Source organism: Mandrillus leucophaeus, unplaced genomic scaffold, assembly GCF_000951045.1.
Source record: "Mandrillus leucophaeus isolate KB7577 unplaced genomic scaffold, Mleu.le_1.0 Scaffold673, whole genome shotgun sequence".
Taxonomy (NCBI): Eukaryota; Metazoa; Chordata; class Mammalia; order Primates; family Cercopithecidae; genus Mandrillus; species Mandrillus leucophaeus.
Window position 1 is genome coordinate 1,631,211 of NW_012107286.1, and position 26,709 is coordinate 1,657,919.

Genomic DNA, 26,709 nt, shown 5'->3' on the forward strand with positions numbered 1-26,709 from the left:
TGGATTCACTGATTTTTTGGAGGGTTTTTTGTGTCTCTATCTCCTTCAGTTCTGCTCTGATCTTAGTTATTTCTTGCCTTCTGCTAGCTTTTGAATATGTTTGCTCTTGCTTCTCTAGTTCTTCTATTTGTGATGTTAGGGTGTCAATTTTAGATCTTTCCTGCTTTCTCTTGTGGGCATTTAGTGCTATAAATTTCCCGCTACCCACTGCTTTAAATGTGTCCCAGAGATTCTGGTATGTTGTATCTTTGTTCTCATTGGTTTCAAAGAACATCTTTCTGCCTTCATTTCATTATGTATCCAGAAGTCATTCAGAAGCAGGTTGTTCAGTTTCCACGTAGTTGAGCAGTTTTGATTGAGTTTCTTAGTCCTGAGCACGTTATCTTTTTCTCCAAGTTTCCTCTGTGTGCACATGTATGCATGTGCATGAGTGTGCACACACATGTATTTTTAGGTGGAAGTACCAAAAACTGAAGTGTATTGAGGTATTTTGGAAAACTCTATAAACAGCTTCCTTGTGCTGAGGGGAAGAGGGCCTTTTCGTCCTTTGATGATGTTATCTTCTGAGGTGTAGTTTGTGTCCTCACTTCTCTGGGTGGTCTGCTAGTATGTGCTGCTGACAGATGTAGTTGCCAAACTCAGCATTCTTTGCTAAAACATCTCCCCTCAATTCTTGTTGGCCTTGCAGATAACTGTTGAATCACTGGTTCAATTTTTTTTTTTTTCTTTTTTGAGACGGAGTCTCTCTGTGTCGCCCAGGCTGGAGTGCAGTGGCACAATCTCAGCTCACCGCAACCTCTGCCTCCCTATTCATGCTATTCTCCTGCCTCAGCCTCCCGACAGGTGCCCACCACCACGCCCGGCTAATTTTTTGTATTTTTGGTAGAGACGGGGTTTCACCATGTTAGCCAGGATGGTCTCGATCTTCTGACCTCGTGATCCACCCACCAAAGCATGAGTTGCCATCTCTCATTTATTAGGATGACTATTATCAAAAAACAGAAAATTATGATTGTTGGCCTCGGCCTCCCAAAGTGCTGGGATTACAGGCGTGAGCCGCCATGCCCGGCCACTGGTTCAATTTTTATATTTGTTTCCAGAGAACCCTCTAGGTTCTCTCTAAACACTTGCTTTCCAGTGTTCTCAGAATGCAGGTGGTTGTTCTTCACTCTGGTTCATCAACAAGTAGTTCCATTCAACGTGGTGCCAAGGAATAAAAATGACTGTCCACATGTGGCCTTGCCGGCCCAGAGAAACGTGCCCTTTAAGCTATCTTCACTGTTTCTCCCTCATTAGGTAGATTGCTTTTTCCTCTCAAGTTTCTTCCTCTCCATGGGTCCTTTGCTATTTGTGAATAACATTAAGCTATTTCTCTGCTCCCTTTCCTCAAAATATAAACAGACTCGATGTTTGCTACGTAATTTTCTTTTTCATGCCTCATCTCACCTTTATTCCCCGTCTTTAAGCTTTCTATTTGGGCATGTGTTTTTCTTTAAATCTGCAGCATTTGGTACCATGATCAATTATCCTGGGTAATTGCTCCTCATTTAAGAAGCCCTATTCTTTCTCATTAAAGACTAGACAAGAATACGTCCTCCCATTGACCAGGTGCACCAGATCTCTTACTTATCCCCAATTCGCCTTTTTGCAGTTTAGTGCTTAAGAGCTCATTCACAGAGGGTAATTTGAGTGGCTTGGACTTACTTAGTCAGGGCAGCTGGTTGTTCTGTTCCCTCCTGGCTGTAAGAGACTTAGCTTGCCTCTGAGCTCCTTCTCTTCAGGGTCACCCAGGGCTCTGCTAAATGCACAAAAAAAAACACTTTTTTGTTTTTTTGTTTTTTGTTGTTTTTTTTTTTTTGGTGGGGGAGGTCATGCATCTTTACAAACCTTGATCTAATTAAGCTTTCTCCTCTAGTTCCCAGGTATCTCGGTAATGACTGTCCACTTTGTCATTCTGAGGTTGTAAAAGGAGGCTAATGGCCCTGTCTCATTGCTTCTAGCTGCACTGGGCTTGTCAAACTCCACAGCTCCAGGTCTCCTTGATTGGTCATCATTATTTGCTGCTGTTCTAAATGTGATTTCTTCTTGGTGATTAGACATACCCCCTTAAAATATGTGTGTTAAGAGCTCCTGCGCTGTGTGTTTGAGAATTCAGATGAGTACAAAAGTGGGCATTCGAAGAGAAAGGACCCTCTTAGGATCCGTAACTTAAAATTCCAGTCAGCAGCCTTTGGAGATGTAAATTGAGGAAGCAGCTCTCCTTTTGGACAGCTTAATGATCTGTAGTTAATAGTAAGAGGCTGATGGGCAGATGCAGTACAGCTGGGCTTAGGTTAGCCTTTCTCAGCAATCCAAATAGCACAGTGATTGCAACCATTGAGACACACAATCCGACTCGGAATCAATAACCAAAGGCACAAAGACTTTGTCGGTGGCTTGGCAGTGTGGCCTGTTCTGTACACGCAGACAAGTCATTCTGCCCCAGCCAGCAATTGATGCCTCTTTTTCAAAGCCTGACTCAGGCTTGGCAGTTGCCTGTGCAACAAATAGCCCCTCCAGCAACTCTGGAATAAAGAGTGCTAGATTTAGGGTCACTTGTCCTCCTACCTGAGTGTACTCAGTTTCACTGAACCTGGGAGAAACTGAGTGTAACTTCTTGGTAACATATAAGCCTGAGAACCATACAATACATAGCTGCTGGGGGTGGTTGATGTATTCTTAAGCCTTGTATGTAAAATTGGCTTAGAGTTACTGTGTATCGGGTTACCGGATCCATTTACAATTTCCAGCATCTTTCCAGCATCTTTCTAGCATCCCTCAAAAATCCCAAAAATAACAAATACTAAATAAACAACGCTATTCAAAATGGGCAAAGCACTTGAATAGACATTTCTCCAGAGGAGATGTACAAATGGCCACTAAGCACATGATGCTAAGCACAAGATGTTCAACATCACTGATCATTAGGGAAATGCAAATCTGAAGCATAATGAGTTGCCATCTCTCATTCATTAGGATGACTATTACCAAAAAACAGGAAATTATGATGGTTGGTGAGGATGTGGAGAAACTGCAAACCTCATCCACTGAGAGTGGGGATGTAAAATGGTACAGCCACGATGGAGCACTATATGAATGTTCCTCGAAAAGTTAAAAATAGAAGTGTTGTATGATCTAGCAATTCCACTTGTAGGTATCTCCTCAAAGCAATTGAAAGCAGAGTCTTGAAGAGGCAGTTGTACCCCCATATGTCACAGTAGCATTATTCCACAATAGCCAAAAGGTAGAAGCAGCCTGTTTCTATAAACGGATGAATGGCTAAACAAAATGTGGTACGTACGTATAACAAAATGTCATTCAGCCTTAAAAAGGAAGGAAATTCTCACACGTGTTACAACATGGGTGAACCTTGAGGACATTATACTAAGTTAAATAAACCAGTCACAAAAAGTCAAATGCTGTATGTTCCACTTATGTGAGGTACTTAGAGTAGTTAAATTCAGAGACAGAAAACGGAATGGTGGTTTTCAGGGGCTGGGGGTGGGGAGAATGAGGAGTTGTTTAATGGGCATGGAATTTTAGTTTTGCAAGATGAAAAGAGTTCTGAAGATGGATGGAGGTGATGGTTTGCACAACACTGTGAATATACTTGAGGCCACTGAAATATACACTTAAAAATGGTTAATAAGGCTGGGTGCGGTGGCTCATGCCTGTAATCCCAGCACTTCGGGAGGTCGAGGCAGGTGGATCACCCGAGGTCGGGAGTTTGAAACCAGCCTGGCCAGCATGGTGAAACCCCGTCTCTACTAAAAATATCAAAAATTAACCAGGCATGGTGGCAGGCACCTGTAATCCCAGCTACTTGAGAGGCTGAGGCAGGAGAATCACTGGAACCCGGGAGGCAGGGGTTGCAGTGAGCTGAGATTACACCACTGCACGCCAGCCTGAGTGACAAAAGCAAAACTCTGTCTCAAAAAAAAGTTAATAATGCACAGTGGTGCCTATCGGGGCTGGGGTTGGGGGTGTGGGGGGAGGGAGAGCATTAGGAAAAATAGCTAATGCATGCTGGGCTTAATATCTAGGCGATGGGTGATAGGTGCAGCAAACCATCATGGCACAAGTTTACCTATGTGACAAACCTGCACATCCTGCACATGTACCCTGGAACTTAAAATAAAAATAAATAAATAAAAATGGTTAAGATGGCATTTAAGTTATGTTGTTTCACCACTTTTTTTTTTTTTTTTTTTTTTTTTGAGACGGAGTTTCACTCTTGTCTCCCAGGTTGGAGTGCAATGGCGCGATCTTGGCTCACTGCAACCTCCGTCTCCCGGGTTCAAGCGATTCTCCTGCCTCAGCCTCCCGAGTAGCTGGCAGATGCCTGCCACCACACCAGGCTAATTTTTTTTGGTCCTATAGCGACAGGGTTTCACTGTGTTGGCCAGGCTGGTCTCATACTCCTGACCTTGTGATCTGCCCGCCTTAGCCTCCCAAAGTGCTGGGATTACAGGCGTGAGTCACCACACCCGGTTGTTTCACCACAATTTTTAAAAAAGCACAAGTGAAGGATGCCATCTTCTCTCAGCAGCCCAGGCTTTGGAGGAACAGACTAGAAATAAAAGGAGAAAAGGAAAACAGAAAACAAACAGCCAATGGAATGGATCTTGTTTTTATATGGAACTAATTGCAAACATATATATATTTTTTACAGAGTCATTTTTCTCTCAAGAAGGGAGCTGCAGCCTTAGGGATTGGAACAGACAGCGTGATTCTGATTAAATGTGATGAGAGGTAAGCGTGTATCGGCAACTCTTGTTGGTGAGCAATTTGCAGATTTCACATAAGTAGTGCCTTTTGGTCTGAAAATAGTAGAAGACCGTGGGGCAGCAAGTCCACCTCCCTCCCAGCCTCTGCCGGCCTTTGTTTCTTTTTAACATGGGCTCCTGCTTCTATTGCTCAGATGTGGTTCCTTGATGCCATGGAGCCTTCCACAGCCCTTGACTGAATCAAAACCTGTGTTAAATCAATCAAAATATTCTACACCAAGAAAGTGCAGAAAGACATTCATCACCTGGGCACGTTAGCAACAGCAGGCACTTTGAGCACTGATTTGTGGAGGTGTCATCACTTTGGGCACCATAGATTGTGTAAGCTTGATGGGGTGACTATAGGAGGGGGCACAGTTTAGGGAGCAGGAAGTAAATATTGCACCAGCAACTCAACAACTGGAACCAAAGGACTCAGGGAAAATCCCTGTCTTAATTGACACCTGAACTTCATAGGGACTCTGGGATTCAGTACAGTGCTATGTGGGGGAGATTTTAGAATGTCCACGTAAAGTATCACTGGCCTATAGGCCTGAAACCTACTAAAAATTAGATTCAGTCTCTAAAGTTTTATTAAGAATTTTCATTACATTTAAAGGAAGCCACTTAATTGGCCATTTATTTATTTGTATTTATTAGTCAGATGTGTACTGATTGCCCACCATGTCACTAGGCTCTAGAAAAGCATAATACGTGATCCTGGTTCCCTGCCAGGATGTGAGCTAGGTGGGAAGAGGCGGTGTCGTCAAAGGAGATAGTTACAGGGTTGAACTGCATGGCACGAAGTACATGTTTGAACTTTGAGAAGGCATCGAAAGCTTCATGCAACAGGCAGGAATTGAGCTGGATTTTTTTAAATTAAGAGTGAGTTGGACAAGTGGAGGGAAAGGCAAGGGCAGGTACAGAAGATTGAATACCAGCAGCAAAGCTGTTACAGGAAAGGGGTCCCGATCCACATCCCAAGAGAGGGTTCTTAGATCTCGCGCAAGAAAGAATTCACGGCGAGTCCATAGAGTAAAGTGAAAGCAAGTTTATTAGGGAAGTAAAGGATTAAAAGAATGGCTACTCCATAGACACAGCAACCTGGAGGCTGCTGGTTGCCCATTTTTATGGTTATTTCTTGATGATATGCTAAACCAGGGGTGGATTATTCATGTCTCCCCTTTTTAGACCATATAGAGTACCTTCCTGACATTGCCATGACATTCGTAAACTGTCATGGTGCTGGTGAGAGTGTAGCAGTGAGGAGGATGACCAGAAGTCACTCTTGGGGCCATCTTGGTTTTGGTGGGTTTTGGAAAGGTCTTTATGACCTGTATCTTGTGCTGACCTCCCATCTCATCCTGTGACTTAGAATGCCTTAACCGTCTGGGAATGCAGCCCAATAGGTCTGAGCCTCATTTTCCCCAGCTCCTATTCAAGATGGAGTTACTCTTGTTCACTTGCTTCTGAGAAAGCCATAGAAGGAGGAATGAGCCCTTGTGGGGTCCAGAAGCCAAGCCTTAGCAGAGGCATGGGGGAGGGGCAGCCATGGCAAATACGGTTGCTCACGTGGAATTCAGAAAGCTCTAAAAATCCCGCTGGGCGTGGTGGCTGACATCTGTAATCCCAGCACTTTGGGAGGCTGAGGCGGGTGGATAACCTGAGGTCAGGAGTTCAAGACCAGCCTGGCCAACATGGTGAAACCCTGTCTCTACTAAAAATACAAAAATTTGCCAGGCGTGGTGGAGTGCGCCTGTGGTCCTAGCTACTCAGGAGGCTGACACAGGAGAATCCCTTGAACCCAGGAGGCGGAGGTTGCAGTGAGCCAAGATCATGTCTCTGCACTCCAGCCTGGGCGACAAAGCAAGGCTCCATCTCAAAAAAAGAAAAAGAAAAAAAAGAAAAAGGAACAGAAAAAAGAAAGAAAACAAGCTCTAAAAATAGCCATGTTTACCTCTGTTAGCGAACCAAACTGAGGTTCACTTGCCAACAGCAGTGACACCAAACATCCACATGGAGGTTTGCAGCAGGAGAAAGGAGGACATTTATTTGCAGCGCCTTTTTTTTTTTTTTAAGATGGAGTCTCACTTTATCGCCCAGGCTGGAGTGCAGTGGCGTGATCGCAGCTCACTGCAAGCTCCGCCTCCCGGGTTCACGCCATTCTGCTTCAGCCTTCCGAGTGGCTGGGACTACAGGCGCCAGCCACCGTGACCGGCAATTTGTTGTTGTTGTTGTTGTTGTTGTATTTTTTAGTAGAGAGAGGGTTTCACCATGTTAGGCAGGATGGTCTGGATCTCCTGACCTCGTGATCCGCCCGCCTCGGCCTCTCAAAGTGCTGGGATTACAGGCGGGAGCCACCGCGCCCGGCCTCATCTTTCTTTTTCTAACTAGACATGATAACATGAGTATTTTTCCACATAATTACAAACACAAACACAGTTAACTGTATAAGATTTTAGATGTGACTATGTCAGAAAGCATTACGGTACATTTAGAGAGCTGGCTTTGGAGCTGAATTATTTAAATTCCAATCTCAGCTCCAGCACTAGTCTGGGCAAATGCCTCTCTGTGCTTCAGTTTCTTTATCTGAAAAAACAAAAAAGTAATGACACCTGCTTCATAGGATTGTTATGAAGATTCAATGTATTGACAAACGTAAAATGCTAAAAACAATCCAACAATGGGGTAAGTCCAAAATATCAGTCCCCTGCTAATACGTCTTTCTATTTCTCATGTTACTGTTACAAATAACCTTTGTTTCCTTCAGTGAACGTCATTGTGCGTCCATGGCTTCTCCATTTATGACAATTTCTTTGTATTCTTACTAATTAAAATCCTATGAATGTTTTTAAAGAAATGGATGCATCACATTAGCCTGGCAAAACATTTCATCAATTTGTTCTCCTAGCAGCCCTGTATGAGAGTATGTTGGAAAAAATTTTTAACTGTGCTATTAGGTAGATGGCATCTTTGACTCTATATTCATAATTCACATCATCTCTGTGACATGAGTTTAAGACTGAGAGCCTGGCCCTAATGGTCTAAGTGACATTGAAGTGTTTGGGCTCAGGAGCTGAGGAGAAAGCCTTGGACAGTCATTTGTAGCCACCATTGGGGTCAGAATCAATTAAAACACTCTTGGCAGCCATTTTCTTTTTATTATCACATCCTTGTAAAAGTCAGATGTACAGTTCAGAACATCATGTAAGGCTGACAAGGTGACAGCGTTCGTGCTTGTTTCCTGCAATGTGCTTTGTAAAGTTCATTCAGCCTTCCCAAAACACAAGCCTGGGCCTGCTCTCTATGGCTTTCATTTCTTGTAGTTACCCTTTCCTACCACACATTAGTCTATCAGTGGCTGGGTGATGGCTTTTATCATGTTCTACAGACAGTTGAAGGTTCACAACTGAAAAGAAATGTCCCAGTGAAAGAGAATAGTCTGTGTCTTTCTAGCAATAAGCCCAATGCTGCATGTGGAGGAAGATCCTGTGAGGTACATTTTTTTTTTCTTTCTTTTTGAGACAAGGTCTCACTCTGTCACCCAGTTTGGAGTGCAGTGGCACAATCTCAGCTCACCACAACCTCTGCCCCCCGGTTCAAGAGAGTCTCCTCCCTCAGCCTCCCAAGTAGCTGGAATTACAGGCGTGTGCCCCCACACCCAGCTAATTTTTGTATTTTTAGTAGAGACAGGGTCTCACTGTGTCACCATGTTGGCCAGGCTGGTCTTGAACTCCTGACCTTAGGTGATCCACCCGCCTTGGCCTCCCAATGTTCTGGGATTACAGGCGTGAGCCACCATGCCTGACCTGGTTCCCCTTCTTTTTTTTTTTTTTTTTTTTGAGACGGAGTCTTGCTCTTGTTGCCCAGGCTGCTGGAGTGCAATGGCACAACCTTGGCTCACTGCAACCTCTGTCTCCCGGGTTCAAGCGATTCTCCTGTCTCAGACTCCTGAGTAGCTGGGATTACAGGCATGTACCACCAAGCCCAGCTAATTTTGTATTTTTAGTAGAGATGGGGTTTCTCCATGTTGGTCAGGCTGGTCTCGAACTCCCAACCTCAGGTGATCCACCCGCCTCAGCCTCCCAAAGTGCTGGGATTACAGGCATGAGCCACTGTGCCCCACCAACCCTTTCTTAATTAGCAGTCACAGGGGCTAACTTTGGGTGACAGTTCAAAGTGAAACACGGTTCTCAGTTAAAACAAACAAACAAACAAAGTCATAGTAAATATTTGTTTGGACTAGGTTCTTTTATAGTTCAAAATTAAGCATTTTAATTTTATTAAATATACTCTTAAAGATGGAGTAAGATAAGGTAATGTAAAACTTCAGTTCTCGTGGCTTTCATTTTGATGTGAAGTATTATAACTAAACAGGAATATTCTATTTTGTAAAAATTACTTATTAAATTCAAAAGAGGAAAATGTGTTAGGTGAATACATGATTTCCTAAGTTATAGCTTGAGGTTTTCTTTCCTTGTTATCAAAAAGTTGAATATTCAGTGATGAGGTTCATGAATTTTTATTCATGTCATTCATATTTGTAAAATTTGAATTAGTGGAATCTAGATTTGTGATGTGTAGCTATAGCTAAGAATAGAGAAGAAAAGTGTGTTAATATAGAGAGGAAGATAAGCATTAGTGAAGGAAAACAGAGCTATATTTCAGAATCTGCTTGGGCCACTGAGCAAAAAGATGTTTCCCAAATATCCAGTCAAGGGAAGAGGAGAGAAAATTTCTATTGTACAGATAATTTGGAAAAATGGGGAGTTCCTATATGATGGACGTGGGAGCCCTGTGAGCTCCATCTTTTTGGCTGCAGGCAGTGGCCTTGATTGGAACATAATGGCAGACATGGTGGACGTAGTCCAGTCTAGCGTGAGATGAGCACAGGAGGGGAAGCACCATGATAGAGAAAGTACTGGCTGTTACTGATTCCCATCCAGTTCAGCAACTAGCGGAAGGATTATGGAAGTCATCCAGATAAAAAGAAGAGGCAAAAATGTCCCAGGCAGATGCCATAGCACATTCTAAACCAGGTCCTCAACCTTTTTGGCACCAGGGACAGGTCTCATGGAAGACAATTTTTCCACAGACAGGGCTGTGAGGGGTGGGGGTGGCAGATGACTTCAGGATGAAACTGTTCCACCTCAGATCATCATCAGGCATTAGTTAGATTCTTTTTCTTTTATTTTTCTTTTTTTTTTTTATTTTTTTGAGACGGAGTCTCACTCTGTCACCCAGGCTGGAGTGCACTGGCATGATCTTGGCTCACTGCAGCCTCTGCCTCCCAGGTTCCAGCGATTCTCCTGCCTCAGTCTCCTGGGTAGTTGGGTTTACAGACCCCCGCCACCATGCCCGGCTAATTTTTGAATTTTTGGTGGAGATGGGGTTTCATCATGTTGGCCAGGCTGGTCTTGAACTCCTGACCTCAAGTGATCTGCCCGCCTCGACATCCCAAAACATTCATTACGATTCTCATAAGAAGCACACAACCTAGATTCCTCACATCTGCAGTTCACAGTAGGGTTCCTGCTCCTATGAGAATCTAATGTCACTACTGATCTGACAGGAGACAGGGCTGAGGCGGGAATGCTGGCTCAGGGCTCACCTCCTGCTATGTGACCGGTTCCTAACAGGTCACCATTAGTACTGGTCCATGGCCCGGGGATGGGGGACCCCTATTCTAAACCATGGATGTGAGAGAGAACCTGGCTTGTTCAAGGAACTGAAAAGAAGAAAGGACTTGGCTAGAATGTCCTTGTCATGTGGGCCTTATGAGCCATGTTAAGCTATTTGGATTTCTCATTAAAAGACAAGGGACATCACTGAAGGGTTTTGAGCAGGGGAACGACAGCATATTTTTGTGTTAGATTATTTTAAATGCAGAGTGGATGGGATGAGAGACCGGAAGTTGGTAGATGTTGTAGTCATATGAATGGGAGATGGTGAATTGTGGGCCGACCAGATGCAGAGCAATGGAGAGGGAGTGCTGGAGTGAATAGGAAGTGTTGGCTGATCGGTGAGCAGGTTGAGACAGGAGGCAAGGATGAATGTCAGGCTTCTGGCTTGCCAGCTAAGTCCAGGCGGTGCTATTCTCTGAGATAAGGGACCCTGTCTGAGGTGAACAGTTCAGATTGGGAGATACTGAGTTTGAAGAGGTTATGAGACACCCAAGTGAGAGTGTCTGATAGGCAGGTGGAAGTATGGGCCTGGAGCTCAGGAGGTACACTAGGGAGGCCGTGCAGAAGGCGGCCTGGGAAGGAACTCTCAGGATCATCCACACTTCAGGAACAGGCAGAGTAAGAGCAGCCTGCAAAGGTGATTGAGGAGGAGCGGCCAGAGTTGTCAGAGAATCAGAAACCAGGGCCACGAGGGCCATGAGAGTGTTTCCAGAGAAAGGAGTGGTCAGCAGAATCAAATGCTACAACAGGTGAAATGAGGGCCAACAACTGCCCATCAGCATGACTTCTGAGGAGGTGGCTGATGGCAAGGGCAGTTTCAGTGGAGGGGTGAGGGCAGAAGGCAATTTGCAGTGGGTTGGGGTGAGTGGTAGATGAGAAAAGGGAGAACTAATACAGACAAGGTCCAGGAGGTGGAGTCGTGAAGGGGAGGAGGCAGGGCTGAAGCTGGAGGGTAGCTTTGAATCCGGGGTGGCTTGTGGCTTTGTTGTTTAAAGGAGATGGGCTTATTGCCCATTTCACTATGAGGTGGAGGACCTGCTAGAGAGGAAATGTGAATTATGGAAGGAAGAAAGAAAGAAGAAGGAAGAGAGGGAGGGAGGAAGGAAGGAAGAAAAGAAGGAAAAAATAGCAAAGGTTTAATTTTCCTTGTTGAGTTTCCTAGTCTTTTGGCTAAAAATTATGTAGAATCTTCCCCTGAGAAGCTCACACAAACTCTGAAATTATTTCAAATCTTAAAATTGGAAGGAAACACAGAGGAGAAAGCAGTAGGAGCGTGATGTGCGATGGCAGGTGCAAGAAGGACTGGGGAGGAGTGGGGAGGAAGGAGGGGAGGGGCCAGCCTGGGCTTAGCCTATGTTGACAAGCTGCTAATGACTTTCAGATCAGACACCCTTAGAGTTGGAAATGTGCTCAGACCTTAGCTTGTCTAACTTTTTTTTTTTACATTGTATTATTAAAATAATTTCAAATTTAAAGGAGAATTGCAAGAATAGTAAAAAGAATGCTCATATACCTTACACTCAGATTCACCAGTTATGAACAATCTGACACATTTGCTTTCTCTTTCTCTCAATATAAACTGTATATAAACCCAATATTACATATTGAGTGTAATATTACATATATTAATTATATTATTTATATATATATTATATATATATATAGAGAGAGAGAGAGAACCATTTGCAAGCTCCTTGCAGACATCAGGCTGTTTTACTTAATATCTCAATGTATGTTTCCTAAAAACAAGGATATTCACTTACACAATCACAGGCCAATTATGAAAATCAGGAAATCTGACGTAGATAGAATACTATTATTAAATGTACATACCTTATTCGTTTCTTCAGTTGTCCCAATAGTATCCATTATAGCTATTTTTTCCCAGTCCGGGATCACACATGGCATTTAGTCGTCATGTCTCTTTGGTCACCTTTAATCTGCAACGTTTCCTCTGCCTTCCTTTGTCTCTCATGACATTGATGTTTTTGATGAGAAGAGACCATTTAGTTTGCAGGTGATTTGGATTCGTCTGGTTGTTTTCCCATGATTAGATTCAAGTGATGCATTTGGCTCAGGACTTTCAGGAGGTGAAGCTTGGCTTGCTTGAGTGCATCTCATCTGGAGGTTCGTCCCATTATCAGTAATATCAACTTTGATTTTTTGGTGTAGGCAGTGTCTGCCAGGTCACTCCACTATGAAATGACTATTTTCTCCTTTGCAGTTAATAAGTATCTTGCAGGGGATGCTTTGTGTCTACATAAATACCCCGTTGCTTCTGAAATGTTCACCCACTAGTTTAGCATCTACTGATGATTTTTCGCTGAATTATTGTTGTGATGGTTACAGAACAGTAATTTTCTAACTCCGTCATTTCTTCTGTATTTATTAGTCCTTTCATTCCACTGTAGAGAAGAGATTTTGTCTTTTTGTTCTCTCTCACCACCCCCTTGCTCTCTCTCATTTATTATCAGTATGAACTCAAAAGTATTTTTAGAAATTAATATGCTCGGCTGGGTGCGGTGGCTCGGCTGGGTGCGGTGGCTCGGCTGGGTGGGAGGCTGAGGCTGAGGCAGGAGAATAGCTTGAACCCGGGAGGCGGAGCTTGCAGTGAGCTGAGATCGTGCCACTGCACTCCAGCCTGGGAGACAGAGCGAGACTCCGTCTCTTTTTTTAATTGTAATTTTTATTTTATTTATTTGTTTACTTTTTGAGATGGAGTCTCACTCTTGTTGCCCAGGCTGGAGTGCAGTGGCGCAATCTCGGCTCACTGCAATTTCCACCTCCTGGGTTCAAGTAATTCTCCTGCCTCCGCCTCCCGAGTAGCTGGGATTACAGGTGCCTGTCACCACGCCCGGCTAATTTTTTGTATTTTTTTTTTTTTAGTAGAGACGGGGTTTCACTGTGTTGGCCAGGCTGGTCTCAAACTCCTGATGTCAGGTGATTCCCCCCACTGCCTCAGCTTCCCAAAGTTCTGGGATTACAGGAGTGCGCCACCGCGCCCGGCCGAGTCCATCTCAAAAAAAGAAAAAACAAATTGATATGCTCTAGCACCTTCTTCCACTCGTTCTCCCTGCTCTCTTCCATTTCTCCTTCTGTTTCTCCTCTCTTCAGGGCTCCCCTTACATTATCTAAATTACTCGTAATTCGTTTTAAAACCTTACAGAAAATAAATCTGACCAAGACGCATGATACCTAGTGTCAGAGGACTACAAGAGTCACCGGCTTTCCTAGCTCCCATGTAGTACAAGAATTCTGTTAGTCATTTTGATTAATGCTTTTATGCCACAAATTAGCTACTAGTGCTTTTATATACATTTTAGCCTTTCTTTTAAACGTTATCACTCCAGCTTTATAAATTACAGTTAGACTACACTTCCCTGCGCTTTTTACTACCACACTGTATCATACAATTGATTTAAACAATTCGAAGTATAAATAACCTGGGGTCATTATACTCTTTTATTAAATTAGCTGAATTGTAGCCAGTGCCTGAAGGTGGTTAGGGACGCTAATTAACTCTTTCAGGTCCTTGGGGAGCTGTTCAGGACATTGTAGCAGGCTAGACTTCACAGAGACACCGAATAAATTATTCCTGAGCAGGACTGTGGGAAGCCCTCTGAGTGGCGTATTTCCTGTGGGTGTAGATGCAGAGAACTCAGGGATGCTAGTCCTGTGTGTACTTCATTCTGCCCTGTCTCAGGAAGGACTATAATAACAGCTGGCACTGATTGAGAGGCACAGTTCTAGCCACTTTACAAAATTGACCTAATTAATTCATTTAATTAGAGACACAAAACAGTATATTCTTTCACATTTATCTGGTGCTGACATAGTTTGTGAAGTGATTCCACACACACAGTTTTAAACAGTATGGCAAGTTTTCTTTCATAGCCTGTCACAGGGAATATGCCTAAGGTCCCATGGCTTGTAAGTGAAGAGTCAGGGTGTGGAGTCAGAAGAGAACCCTTAGTGTTCACGCGTTTAAACAGAGCTCCTTTTTTTTTATTGTGATAAAATACACATAACATAAAATTTCCGATCTGAGCCATTTTTAAGTGTGCATTTCAGTGGTATGAAATACACATATTATTGTGCAGCCATCATCAATATTCATCTCCAGAACTCTTGTCACGTTGCAAAACTGAAATTCCGTGCTCATTTAACACTAACTCCCCACCACACCCTCCCTACTATCACCAGGAAACACCCACTACACTGTCTCTACGAATTTTACTACTCCAGGTACTTCACTTACATGAACAGAATCATACAGGATTCAACTTTTTGTAACTTGTCTATTTCACAATGTTCTCAAGGTTCATCCATGTTGTAGCATGTGTCAGAATTTCCTTCCTTTTTAAGGCTGAATAATATTCCGTTGTATGTGTAGATCACATTTTGTTTCTCCGTTCATCCATTTATGCATACTTGCGTTGCTTCCAACTTTTTTTTTGAGACACATTCTCACTCTGTCACCGAGGCTGGAGTGCAATGGTGTACTGTTGGCTCACTGCAACTTCTGCCTCCCAGGTTCAAGCGAATCTCCTGCCTCAGCCTCTTGAGCAGCTGGGCCTACAAGGTGCATACCACCATGCCTGGCTAATTTTTATATTTTTAGTAGAGACGGGGTTTCACCATATTAGTTAGGCTGGTCTCAAACTCCTGACCTCAGGTGTTCCACCCACCTCAGCCTCCCAAAGTGCTGGGATTACAGGCATGAGCCACTACGCCCAGGGTTACTTCCGCCATTGACTAATAGGAATAATGCTGCAATGAATATGGGGTGAAAAATTACATCTTCGAGACTCTGCTTTCAGTTGTTTTGGAGTAGATACCTAACAGTTGAATTGCTGGATCACATGGTAATTCTATCTTTAATCTGTTGAGGAACCATCACACTTTTTTCCGCAACTGTTATATCATTTTACATTCCCGCCAGCAGTGCCCAGAGTTGCAATTTCTCCACATCCTCACCGACACTTGTTATTTTTGGGACTTTGGTTCGTTTGCTTGTTTTTCATAGCAGCCATCCTTATGCGTATGCAGTGGTATTTCACTGTGGTTTTCGTTTGCATTTCCCTGATGACTAGTGATGTTGAGGATATTTTTTCATGTGCTTAGTGCTTAATGGACATTTGTATGCTTTTTTTGGAGAAATGTTTACTCAGGTCTTTTGGATTCATTTTGTTATTTTTGTTGTTGAGTTTTAGGACTTCTTTATTCTAGATATTAATCCTTTATCAGATATATAATTTGCAAATATTTTCTCCCATTCTGAGTTTCCTTCTTACTCTGTTGATAATATCTTTTGTTGTACAAGTTTGTAATGTTCATGAAGTCAGAGTTTTCTATTTTTTTTCTTTTGTTGCCTGAACCTTTGGTGTGATATCCAAGAAATCATTGCCAAATCCAATGTTATGAATGTTTTGTCCTATGTTTTCTTCTAAGAGTTTTATAGTTTTAGGTCTTACATTTAGATCTCTGATCTATTTTGAGTTAATTTATATTGTGTTATATAAGAGATGGCTGCTTTTTAAAAATAATAATGACAACACAATTCTCCTATTCCAGAAGCCACACATATTCATTGTAGAAAAATAAGCAAATAAAAGAACCTATAGTCTCTCATAATGTTTGACGCATGTAGTTTAAAATATATTTTAACATAAAAGAAACTATAAGTAATTACTGATTAGAAATTTGTTTTTTACATAACAAATATTATGGACAATTTGCGTGCCTTAGAAATTCTTCCACACAATTCTCATTCACTAATAATCTACTGTTTAGAATTTGTATTCCTTAACAAATCTGTTGTTGAACATTAAGTTGTTTTAAACTTTTACTATTAAAAAATGCTGTTGCCGGGCGCGGTGGCTCAAGCCTGTAATCCCAGCACTTTGGGAGGCCGAGACGGGCGGATCATGAGGTCAGGAGATCGAGACCATCCTGGCTAACCCGGTGAAACCCCGTCTCTACTAAAAAATACAAAAAACTAGCCGGGCGAGGCGGCGGGCGCCTGTAGTCCCAGCTACTCGGGAGGCTGAGGCAGGAGAATGGCGTAAACCCGGGAGGCGGAGCTTGCAGTGAGCTGAGATCCGGCCACTGCACTCCCGCCTGAGCGACAGAGTGAGACTCCGTCTCAAAAAAAAAAAAAAAAAATGCTGTTATACACATTATTGCAGCTAAATATTTGCACATACCCTTGTATTATTTTCTTAAAATAACTTCCGTCTGGGTGTAGTGGCTCACCCCCGTAATCCCAGCACTCTGGAGGGCCGAGGTGGGCGGATCACCTGATGTCAGGAGTTTGAGACCAGCCTGACCAACATGGTGAAGCCATGTCTCTACTAAAAATAAAAAATTGGCTAGGTGTGATGGCACGTGGCTGTATTCCCAGCTACTCGGGAGGCTGAGGCAGGAGAATCACTGGAACCCCACAGGCAAAGGTTGCAGTGAGCCAAGATCGCGCCGCTGCACTCCAGCGTGGGCAACAGAGCAAGATTCCGTCTCAAAAACAAAACCAAAAAAGAAACCAAAAAAACTTCCCAGATGTAGAATTTCTGAGCCCAGGACTGTGTCTATGCTGAGTTATGATACTTGCTGTCATGTTGCCTTCAGAAAAGACTCAGCCAGTTTACAGTCCCACAGTACTACAAAGGGGTGCCTACCCACTATGTCCTCACTCATGCTAGGAATTAAAACCTTAAGTGATGTGTGTCAATCTGATGGATGGAGCTTTTTTATTATTCATGTTTTCATTTACATTTTGATAATTAGCAAAGCTGAGTATTTGTTTTATTTTTGTGGGTCATGGTTGGTATATATGTTTATGGGGTACATGAGATGTTTTGACAGACACAGGCATGCAACGTGAAATAAGCAAGTCATGGAGAATAGGGAGTCCATCCCCTCAAGCATTTATCCTTGCAAAGTTGAGTACTTTATACTTATCAGTTATAGTTCAAAAAGAAAAAGAAAACAAAGCTCTCTTTTGTCCTGTGTGTTGCAAATGTTTTCTAAAATGTGTCATCTGCTTTTTTATTTCATTTGTTGTATTTTTTTAAATGTTTCAATTTATAGTAGTCAGAGTGATCATCAATTACTTATTTTTTACCTTTAATGTCTTTAGAAAATGTTTTCCATTCTTAGAACATGTTAATATTCATTTGTTTTCCCCTAGAAACTTTGTGTTATTATTTAAATAGTTGATTTAACTGAAATTTATTTTGGTCTATGGTGTTTGGTAAGTATGTAATATTTTCTTCTTCCTTCCTTCCTTCCTTCCTTCATTTCTTCCTTCCTTCCTTTCTTTCTTTTTGGCCAAATGGTGTTCCAATACCCTCAAACCCTGTTAATCACCCATCTACTATTTGTATGAGTTTGACTTTTTTAGATTCTGTATATATAAATGACATCACGCACTATTTGTCTTTCTGTGTCTGGCTTATTTTACTTAGCATGATGTCCTCCAGTTTCATCCATGTTGTCACATGACAGAACCTGTCATGTGACAGTTCTTTTTCATAACTGAATAATATTCCATTTATATATTTATTGTAATTTTTCTTTATCTGTTTACCTGTTGACAGACACATAGGTTGTTTCTAAATCTTGGCTATTGTGGGTAATGCTGCAGTGAACATGGAAGTGTGGTTTTTTCTTTGAGACAGTGATTTTATTTCCTTTGGATACTTACCCAGAACTGGGATTTCTGGATCATATGGAATTTCGAGTTTTTTTTTTTTTCTTGAGGAACTTTCATGCTGTTTTCTATAAGGGCTACACCAATGTATAAAGGTTCTCTTTTCTCTGTGTCCTCTCCAGCACTTGTTATCTTTTGACTTTTTTATAATAGTCATCCTAACAAATGTGAGATGATATCTCGTTGTGGTTTTGATTTGCATTTCCCTGAAAATTAGTCATGATTAGTGATTAGCACCTTTTTATATACATATGTCTTCTTTGGAAACAGGTCTATTCAGATTCTTTGTCTATTTTTAAATTAGGTTATTTGGGAGTTTTTGCTATTGAGTTGTATGAGGTCCTTATATGTTTTGGATATAACCTTTTATCTGATATAAGGTTGCAAATATTTACTCCCATTCCATGGGATGCCTTTTCATTTTGTTAACTGTTTCCTTTACTGTGCAGAAACTTTAGTTTTGTATAGTCACACTTGTTTATTTTTGCTTTTATTACCTCTGCTGTTGGTATCACATCCAAAAAGTCATTGCCAAGATCAATGTCATGGAAGTTTTCCCCTATGTTTTCTTCTAGTAACAGTTTCAGGTCTTAGGTAAGTCTTCAATCCATTTTGAGTTGATTTTTGTGTGTGGTGTAACATAAGGATCGAATTTTAATTTGTTGCATGTGGATATCCGATTCTCCTGGCACTATTTATCAAAAAGATTGTCCTTTCCCCATTGCGTATATATGGCACCTTTGCTGATGATTAGTAGACCACTTGTGCCTAGGTTTATTTCTGGGTTTTCTCTTTGTTCCATTGGTCTGTGTATCTGTTTTTATTCCAGTGCATACTGTTTTTATTACCTAGCTTTGTAATATAATTTGAGATCAAGAAGCATGATGTCTCCAGCTTTGTTCTCCTTTTTCAAGATTACTTTAGCTATTCATGGTTGTGTTTCCATATGAATTTTTGAGATTTTTTTTCTATTTCTGTGAAAAATGCCATTGAAAATTTGACAGGTATTTCAATTGAATGTGTAGATAGCTTTGGGTAGTATAGACATTTTGACAATATTGACTCTTCCAATTCATCAACGTAAGATATCTTTCCATTTATTTGTGTGTTTCTTCAATTTCTTTCATCAATGTTTTATAGTCTCATTGTATTGATCTCTCACCTTTATGGTTAAATTTATTTCTAAGTATTTTATTCTTTTTGATGGCATGTAAATGAAACTGTTTTCTTGATTTCTTTTCTGGATAGTTTTTTGCTAGTGTATGGTAGCACAACTGATTTTTATGTGTTAATTTTCATATCTTGGAATTTTACTGAATTCATGTATAGTTCTAACAACTTTCTGGTGAAGTTTTTGGTTTTCTCTGTATAAGATCACATCATCTAAAAACAGAGACAATTTAGCTTATTCTTTTCTGATTTGAATGCCTTTCATTTCTTTTTCATACCCAATTGCTCCGGCTAGGACTTCCAATACTAAGTTGGATAGAAGTGGCAAGAGTGAGCATCTTTATCTTGCTCCTGATCTTGGAGGAACTATCCAGTGAAGCTATTAGGTCCTTGGCTTTTCTTTGATGGGAGATTTTTGATTACTGATTCAATTCCCTTATTCATTATTGGTCAGTTAGAATTTTCTATCTCTTAAGAAGAATGTTCTTGTCCCGAATTTAATGGAAATGTGTTTAGGCTTTTGCATTTAGATATGATGTTGACTCTTGGTTTGAAGTAGATTTTTTTTTAATCGTGTTAAGGAAGTGTCTTCTAGGCCAGGCACAGTGGCTCATGCCTGTAATCCCAGCACTTTGGGAGGCCGAGGTGGGTGGATCACCAGGTCAGGAGATCGAGACCATCCTGGCTAACACGGTGAAACCCCATCTCTACTAAAAATACAAAAAATTAGCCGGGCGTGGTGGTGGGCACCTGTAGTCCCGAGGCTGAGGCAGGAGAATTGTGTGAACCCGGGAAGCAGAGCTTGCAGTGAGCCAAGATGGCGCCAATGCACTCCAGCCTAGGTGACAAGGCGAGACTCCATCTCAAAAAAAAAAGTGTCTTCTTAATTTACCAAGAATTCTTTTGTTTCATCTCTTCTCTTCCCACCCTCTTCTCTTTCTCCTTCTCCTCACCCACTTCCTTCTCTTCTGGAATGGATGTTCACTTTCATAAAATGCCTTTTAGACGTTAATTGAGATGACATTAACTGAGATGATTTTCTAACTTTGGTCTATTGATGAGTTGTGCTAAAAGGATTTCCTAGTAGTACACACCGTTGCATTCTTGCAACAAATCCCACTTGATCCAATGCTAATCTTGAATTTCCTTCAGGATTATATTTTCCAATATTATATTTAGGATTATTGTAGCTATATTTGTAAGATGTATCTGTAGGTTTCTCTGGGCTATCTCTGACAAGTTTTGCTTTCAGAATTATCTAGCTTCAGAAAATTCATTCTGCAGCTTTCTTTTGTCTTCTCTATAAGAGTTTAAAGAGTATTGTATGTTATTAGTAAACTTGTTAAAATTTACTATCCAGGCCTGGCATTTTGAGGCGGGGACAGATTTTTGGCAACTTTTCTCCCACTTATTTCTTGGTTATTAGGTTTTTGGGTTTTTTTTTTCAAATTTCTTTATATGCTTGAATCAATTCTTGTAATTTACCTTTCTGAGGGAAAAATTATTTATTTTCTCAAAAACTTTAAGATTATTATAAAGCTTTACATAGAATGCTTTAAAAATATTAAAATCTCTTTATTCATAACATCTCTCTCCTTTCAAATGTTACATTTTCTCTCTTTTATTTATTGGACTAATCAGATATTTGTGTATCTATTGATATTTTCAATGTCCCATCTTTTGAATTTATTACGTTTACTTTTTGTTAAGTTTTCTAATGCACTAAAAAAATTATTTCTTCTTTCTGTCCACACTTCTTGTTTCCCCAGCTTTTTGGATTAATCAATTTAGTTATTTTTATTCTCTGTTATTTAATTTCAGAAGCACTCAGGGCATACATTTTCCTCTGAGAATGATTTAGGATGCTTCTCATGTTTTTATAAGTTTTATTCTCATGTCATTAATTTTTAATGTTCTGTAATTGCCATCTTGATTTCCTCTTGGACTCCAAAGTTATTTATTTAGAGTAGCCAAGCATGGTTTCTTACATGGTAACTTGAACCTTTTATCATAATCCTTTTTTCTGTTTCTCTACAGATACTTTTAGGGAAGAGGGACAGTAGTTTGGGGAGAAGGAGGAGTGGTGTGAGGTGGTCAGCACACCTTCTTACCCATACAGTTTCCCTCGTCATATACCTCCCTGTCAGCTCTAATACTACCCTTCAAGGGCAGCAGTAAGGAGGTTTCATAGACAAAAGAAAATATCTCCTTACCATATCATGACTGGAGTCTCAGTTGCACGTCACTTGCATTGTTGTATAGTCATAGTATGTGTGCTAAGTAAATGCTTTTGGAGGAAGTCAATGGAAAGAATAATATTACTAGAATTATACACAAAAAATCACCCAAAATATCCTTTTCTTATAACCTGACAATAATGCTAAGTGATTCAATTGTGCACATTGGAAAACAAATCTTAAAAGAGAAAAATATTGATCATTATAGTTAAAGTTCTTTTTCCAAATCCAACTATGTATTTGGATTCATTATTTATAGCGAATAGGAAGTTCACTATTTATAATTATGGTAAAATTCTTTGCAAAGGGCTTGGTTTTGTAATACAAGTACTTCTTAAATGGTCAGTTTTGACTTTTGTTAGTTTAGTTATCTTAGGATCCTTTCCTAAGACAGGCTACCCATGTTAGTATCAGCTATGTAAAGACACGGGGAGCTCTTTTCCCCAGGAGAAATCTCTGGTAATTTTTGCTGCTTCTCTGCAATTCATCTTCAACAGTTTTTTTTCCCCCAAGTGAGTCTATGCAATTTCTGTAGTCACTACACAGTCTGTGCAATTTGAAAATTCACCTACATCCATTAACGCTCCTTGCTATCTTGATAGGATAGTTTTGCCTAGCACTGACCGGTTTAGAAAGCAAATATAAACAAACAACTAGCAGGTTTTTGTTACTGCTATTGCATTTGGATGCTACACTAGGTAGAACAACATCATCAAATATGTTTTAAGATGAGGTTACATGCTTTTATTATTTACTAGCCAGTGCTGATAGCAGTAATTGGGGTCACTGGACTACTGAATTCAGGAGGCTTCCAGAAAACCACATGGACATTTTGCATATGTCATTACAATCCTAGAACTCAACCTGAAAAATTTTTTTGTTAAGTCAAGGTAGTTGTACAGTGCCAAGAGTCTAGGTTTTGCTATCAGACAGCTCTAGATTTGAAATCTGCCTCCTGCTAGCTGTGTGACATTCTGCAAGTCGCATAATGCTAATGACAACAATAACAATACTACTGCTAATAAAAACATAACAACGTTAGACTGTCAAACAGGCATCTAGTGGTCACCAAATGTTAGGCAGAGTTTGCTTAATATTGTTTATACCTACTATCTTATTTAACCCTCAGACAAATGTGAGACAAATACTATTATCATTTTATAAATGAGTAAAAAGGAGAACTTAATACTTCAAGTACACACAGTTAGCATATATGATCTGTGGCAGGAACCCACTATTCCATCTGCAGATTTCAAGCTTTTAACCATAGTCAACTGCCTCTCTGAACCTCAGTTTTCTAATCTGCACTCTAAGTGCAAAATAACTATCTCGTAGGGTCGGGAGGAGGAGCAGGGATCTCACAGTTACTGCTTCTAAAACTGGTCATTTATAATTGCTGCTGGTAGTGTTGCTATTATATAACCTTAGTCAACTTCTAACAGGAAGGATGTATGAATACTTCCTTCTTTGCACTCATGTTTTTAGGAATAGAGCTAAGCCCTACTCACTTAGGAAAGGCTGGTAGTATCTCTAGTTTCAGCAGGGCCAATGAACAGGGTCAACTAGTGACTCAAGCACCCCATATGTGACCATCTGCAAGCCTGCCTAGAAATACAGACTCTCCAGTAACCTGCTTTCTTTGGTAAGATAATTAGTTCTTTCCTTTGGAGCTATGGGGAGTTAGGCATGAATCTGGGGCCATGGTCCAAGATACATTCTGTGTCTTTTTGCTTCTTCCCACGAAGAGAAGATCTTTCCTGCTGGTGGTTCTACCTGTCATTCTTCCTGGGATTTTGCCCAGTTAACTTAAGGAAGGTATCTGACCCTATAGCATCATAAGACTTTTTTTTTTTTTTTTTTTGAGATGGAGTCTCGCTCTGTCGCCCAGGCTGGAGTGCAGTAGCACAATCTCAGCTCACTGCAACCTCTGCCTCCTGGGTTCAAGCAATTCTCCTGCCTCAGCCACCCGAAGTAGCTGGGACTATAGGCGTGCACCACCATGCCCAGCTAATTTTTCTATCTTTAGTAGAGACGAGGTTTCACCATGTTGGCCAGGATGGTCTCAATATCTTGACTTCGTGATCCGCCTGCCTTGGCTTCCCAAATTACTGGGATTACAGGCGCGAGCCACCACGCCTGGCCAGCGTCATACGACTTCCTAAAGGCTACTGCTAACCAAGCATCTTAATGCAAAACACCTTGTCGAAAGCAGCAGTCTGTTTCAATGGCCATGACTTTAGTAGCAGTCCCTTCTTAACACTAACAGCTAACCGAGAGCAGTGTTATAAAGCATCAGTGGCTACTTAATTGTAAGCTTAAAGGCTGGATGTGTAATTATTAAAGATATACGCTTACGTTATAGAAATACTTTTGGACCACACAAAAAGTATGGAACAGTCGCCATCCAAAGCCTCCCAGGCACCAGGCGATGCTTGTGCAGAAAGGCCAGGACTGACGCGACAGCCTCTAATCTGCAGGGGACAATCTGCTGGTTGTCACCCAGTCGTCTCTGTCCCCGCAACATATGGGCAGGCAGGGGATGGACAAAGCTACATCTGGAGCTCCTTCTGCTCACTGCCCTGCAGCCATGAAGGCTCCAAACCATGGCACATATGAAAAGTACTTTGTGTGTTACACAGTTATTTAAATACCTCCCAGGCTAAAATGTCCCAAGCAGCTTTTCCTAACATATGGACCCAGGTCTTCCTTCATCAGAATCACCTGGGTGACTGATGAACATGCAGATTCTTGTGCATATTTGTCTATTTATCAGTTTATTTGTCTCCCTTGATAGCATGGAAGCCCTGGAGAGTAGAAGCTGTCTCGTTTACCCTGCTACCCCAGTTCCTACAACACTGCTTGGCACTCAGCAAGTGCGCAATAAATATGTGTGGGATGAATTAATTCCGGGGTCCTATGCTGACCTACTAAATCAAAAGCCCTAAGAATGGGGCCATGCATTTTAAACAGGGACTTGGGCGATTATTATGCTCACTAAATTTTAAGAACCAGCATTCTAAGGTAATTCGGCCAATTCTAAAATAGAGAAAAAGATGGCAAGTTTCCTCCCCCAAGGCCTCCCTATTCACTATCTGGTCAGACATTAAGGTAAACATATTACTAGCCTTAGGTTAAACTTTCCCTTCTAGTCATATTCCTCCAACAAATGTTTATCTACCACCTGCCATATGTCAGGCTCTGGGTCCTAAGTAGACAAAACAAATATAGGTTTGGAAGGCAGAGTGTCCAGGAGAGACTAGAGCCACCCCCATTTCTTTCCAATCTGCCAGAGGTGCATGAGTTGATGGTTTGACAAGCCTACTCCCTCCTCCTGCCCAAATCTCCCTGATATAGGAAAGAAACAGACTATACGTTCATTACTGTTTTCCCTGCAGGTTTGGATAACACCTCTGGTTCGTGAAAGTCAGCTGTGATCTTGAAAGATTTATCTTATCTTAAAATAATCCAAACTTTCCAAACAGGTTTCCTGTATGTTTGGCACCTTTGAGTTTGTTCTGGAAGCTTAGATTATATTTCTAGTTACTCCCTGGACTTTTACCGGTATTTGATCTTGGACAGTCACTTCTCCTCTCAGGCTGTTGCCTTATTTGAAAAATGAGAAGGTTCAACTAGAATCAGGCATGTCTTGGAGCCCCTTCCAATTCGAATGGACCCTCATCTCTGACTCCTCAGTGCCATCTTAATGCCTTATACTTAATAAAATGTTAAGTATGATATGATTTAATGAGCAAATAATGATTGTCAAGCTAGTCTACCCAAAATTCTCCCAAGCAAAGGTGTTTAACTTGTGGTAAACTTGGGTAAAATTCAAGATTTGCCAAAAACAATTTCTAAGAGTTCTCATTCTCAATTTTCTTGTTTACCTGCAAAAATACTATGGCAATTTAATGTGCTTTAAACTTTATGTAAAAGGTAAAGATAATACCCACATTTTCTCAGAAATTTGAACATTTTGTTTATATCAGAGCAGGAGCAAGGTGCTTTAGTACAGCCTGATCTGATCAGGTTGGAAATCACTGCTTTAAGGGATGCATTTACCTGCCCGGATGAGGCATGACTATCATTTCTGGCACGTTTTGCAGACTCCTGACCATATTATGTTGTTCTCCGTAGAACGATTACCATGACCCTCTGCTGTGCACAGAACCTTCTTATTAAGTCATCCTCTTAATTCAGTTAAAACAAGCCTGATTTGGAGCAAAATGTTTGACAATGAAAGGAGAGTTCAGAAAAACCTTTTTATTCCAAATCTTTTAATAAACCGACTTGCAATTTCACATACCATTGAAACAGCAGGAAGAGAAAATCCATTCTGAAACATCTGGATGAGCTACTTAATGACATTCCAAGTGCTAAAAGCATAAAGAAGGCCAAAAATTCATGGGCTCACGTTTCAAACATCCTTTCAACCCTAAAAATGCTTCTTTCCTAAAACAAAAACACAGATACTGCTTTGCTTACTATTATAATAATCATGGTACGGGAGCAGAGAAACATTCTTTAAGTCAAAATAGCTCTCTGGAGGTTGCTAACATGGCCAAATACATCCTTCCTGGAAACAGTCAACTAGTTGTTTTCACCGAGTATTGTTATCAACAGTTTAGGGTTGGACTTTACTCTCCTACAGCCACTTACATTGTAAAGAGGATGAAGCAAATTATTCAAAGCAAATCTGTATTTCTTTTTCCTTCCAGAGGGAAAATGATCCCATCTGATCTTGAAAGAAGGATTCTCGAAGCCAAACAGAAAGTAAGTTTCTGCCGGGATCTTTATCCAGCCCATATTTCTATTTTCATCCAGCAGAGAACAAAGTGTGTTTTGGTTTTATTTTAAAAAGAAGATCCAAACCTCAATTTCCCAGGTTTAATGAGAATGTAGAATTCTGCATGCAGCCACTATTTATTTCTCTGGGTTATAGGCTCTGCTTTAGAAAAGTTTAAATTGCTGAATAAATATTATATACAGAGATACAGTGAGAGTTTCCAAAGCATTTGTCTTCCTAGGTACTGAGGGTTGGCATGAAACACACACACATTTGAAAGAGTATTTTCGGAGGCAGGGAAATAGCAGAATGCTAATGTAGT

At 41.0% G+C, this 26,709-nt stretch overlaps 1 protein-coding gene across 1 annotated transcript in view; it reads left to right on the forward strand.

Annotated features, from left to right (window-relative positions):
• GAD2 (glutamate decarboxylase 2 (pancreatic islets and brain, 65kDa)) overlaps nt 1–26,709 on the forward strand; it is a gene marked incomplete at its 3' end in the record, with an annotated part of 57,305 nt that overhangs the window by 26,392 nt on the left and 4,204 nt on the right. Inside the window, exons 8-9 of the mRNA XM_012002016.1 lie at nt 4,712–4,791; nt 26,320–26,374. Of these exons, the coding sequence (XP_011857406.1) occupies nt 4,712–4,791; nt 26,320–26,374 (135 nt within the window). The remainder of the gene's footprint in view (nt 1–4,711; nt 4,792–26,319; nt 26,375–26,709) is intronic.